Here is a 1,931-nt window from a genome sequence, read left to right on the forward strand (position 1 = left end):
AAAACCCTCAACAAAATCCTAGCCAATAGAATTCAACAACATATCAAAAAAATAATTCACCATGGCCAAGTGGGATTCATACCAGGTATGCAGGGATGGTTCAACATTAGAAAAACAATTAATGTAATCCACCCCATAAATAAAACAAAAGACAAGAATCACATGATTTTATCAACTCATGCAGAAAAGGCATTTGACAAAGTTCAACACTCATTCATGATAAAAACTCTCAGCAAAATAGGAATAGAAGGAAAATTTCTCAACATAATAAAGGACATTTATACAAAGCCAACAGCCAACATCATTCTAAATGGAGAGAGCCTGAAAACATTCCCACTGAGATTGGGAACCAGACAAGGATGCCCCTTATCACCACTCTTTTTCAACATTGTGCTGGAAGTCCTAGCCAGAGCAATTAGGCTAGATAAAGAAATAAAGGGCATTCTGATTGACAAGGAAGAAGTAAAAGTATCTCTATTTGCAGATGACATGATTTTATACACAGAATACCCTATGGAATCCTCCAGAAAACTACTGAAACTAATAGAAGAGTTCAGCAGAGTATTGGGATACAAGATAAACATACAAAAATCAGTTGAATTCCTCTATACCAACAAAAAGAACATTGAAGAGGAGATCACCAAATCAATGCCATTTACTAACCTAGGGCGGTCTATACCTCATACCCATGGCTTTGCTGAGCTCATTCCTTACACCCTTGTTCCTCAAGCTGTATATCAAAGGGTTCAGCATAGGAATCACTGTGCTGTAAAACACAGAGGCAACCTTCTCCTGGACCATGTTGCTGCTAGATGCTGGCTTAAAATACATGAATATGATAGATCCATAAAAAAAACCAACAACTGTAAGGTGAGAACCACAGGTACCAAAGGCTTTGGACTTGCCCTCAGCTGAGGGTATTTGAAGTATGTTGGAGAGTATAAAGGCATAAGAGATGATGATAGGCACAGTTGTTGCTAACACATTGAATCCACCTACAAGTATCAACAGAAGCTCATTAATGTAAGTACTGGAGCATGAGAGCTTTAGGAGAGGAATTATGTCACAGAGGTAATGGTGGATGACATTGTCTCCACAGAAGGAAAGTCTGATCATGAATATTGTGTGAGGCATACCTCCAAAAGTTGCCACAATATAGACTCCAGTCACCAGCATGTTGCAGACCTTTTGGGACATGACGGCACTATAGAGCAGTGGACTACAGATAGCTATGTATCTATCATATGCCATGACAGTCAGCATATAGAATTCAGCAGTAGCAAAAACACAAAAGAAAAAAAGTTGCGTCATACATCCAGGGAGGGAAATAACATTTTGCTCCCATAGAAAGTTTCCCAGCATTTTGGGCGTAACAGTTGAGGAATAAAAGAGATCTATGACTGACAAATTACCAATAAAGAAGTACATGGGAGATTGTAGCTTTGGACTGAGAGTGATGATTAGGATCATACCCAAGTTTCCCATGACAGTGACCCCATAGATCCCTAGGAACAGGAGGAAAAGAGGCAGCTGAAGTTCTGGTTTGTCTGTCAGTCCCTCGAGGACAAATTCAGTCACTGCAGAATCATTTTGTTTAGCCATTTCCATCAGGAAACAGGGAATGTGAAACTACAGAAAAGAAAATCACAGGAGGTAATAAAGCTATTAGCCTGTGGTGAGTAATATTTTATTATTGTTGTGACAGAAAAAAAAACTCATAAATTAAAATAGTTTTAGGGTGTTCAATAATAAGATCATTAATTATATAACTCATGTTAGGAATGCATTACTTTTAATCAAACACCTGCATAAGCTATACAGAAACAAAAAATAAATGTAATGTGACCTTTTAAATGATTGAAAGATATCTCAGTAGAACAAAGCTGCTGGTAATGATGTGCTCTCAGAGGTTTAATTGTTGACAAGAATAA

General features: G+C 37.7%; 1 protein-coding gene across 1 annotated transcript; it reads right to left on the bottom strand.

Moving 5' to 3' along the window:
- Positions 1-450: 450 nt before the first annotated feature.
- LOC100674570 (olfactory receptor 8D1-like) lies at positions 451-1,666 on the bottom strand. The gene has a single exon (XM_003422093.3). It carries the CDS (start codon positions 1,606-1,608, stop codon positions 664-666), a length of 945 nt encoding a protein of 314 aa, XP_003422141.3. The 5' UTR covers positions 1,609-1,666; the 3' UTR covers positions 451-663.
- Positions 1,667-1,931: the final 265 nt, after the last annotated feature.

The sequence above is a fragment of the Loxodonta africana genome, chromosome 15, assembly GCF_030014295.1.
Source record: "Loxodonta africana isolate mLoxAfr1 chromosome 15, mLoxAfr1.hap2, whole genome shotgun sequence".
NCBI classification, from domain to species: Eukaryota; Metazoa; Chordata; class Mammalia; order Proboscidea; family Elephantidae; genus Loxodonta; species Loxodonta africana.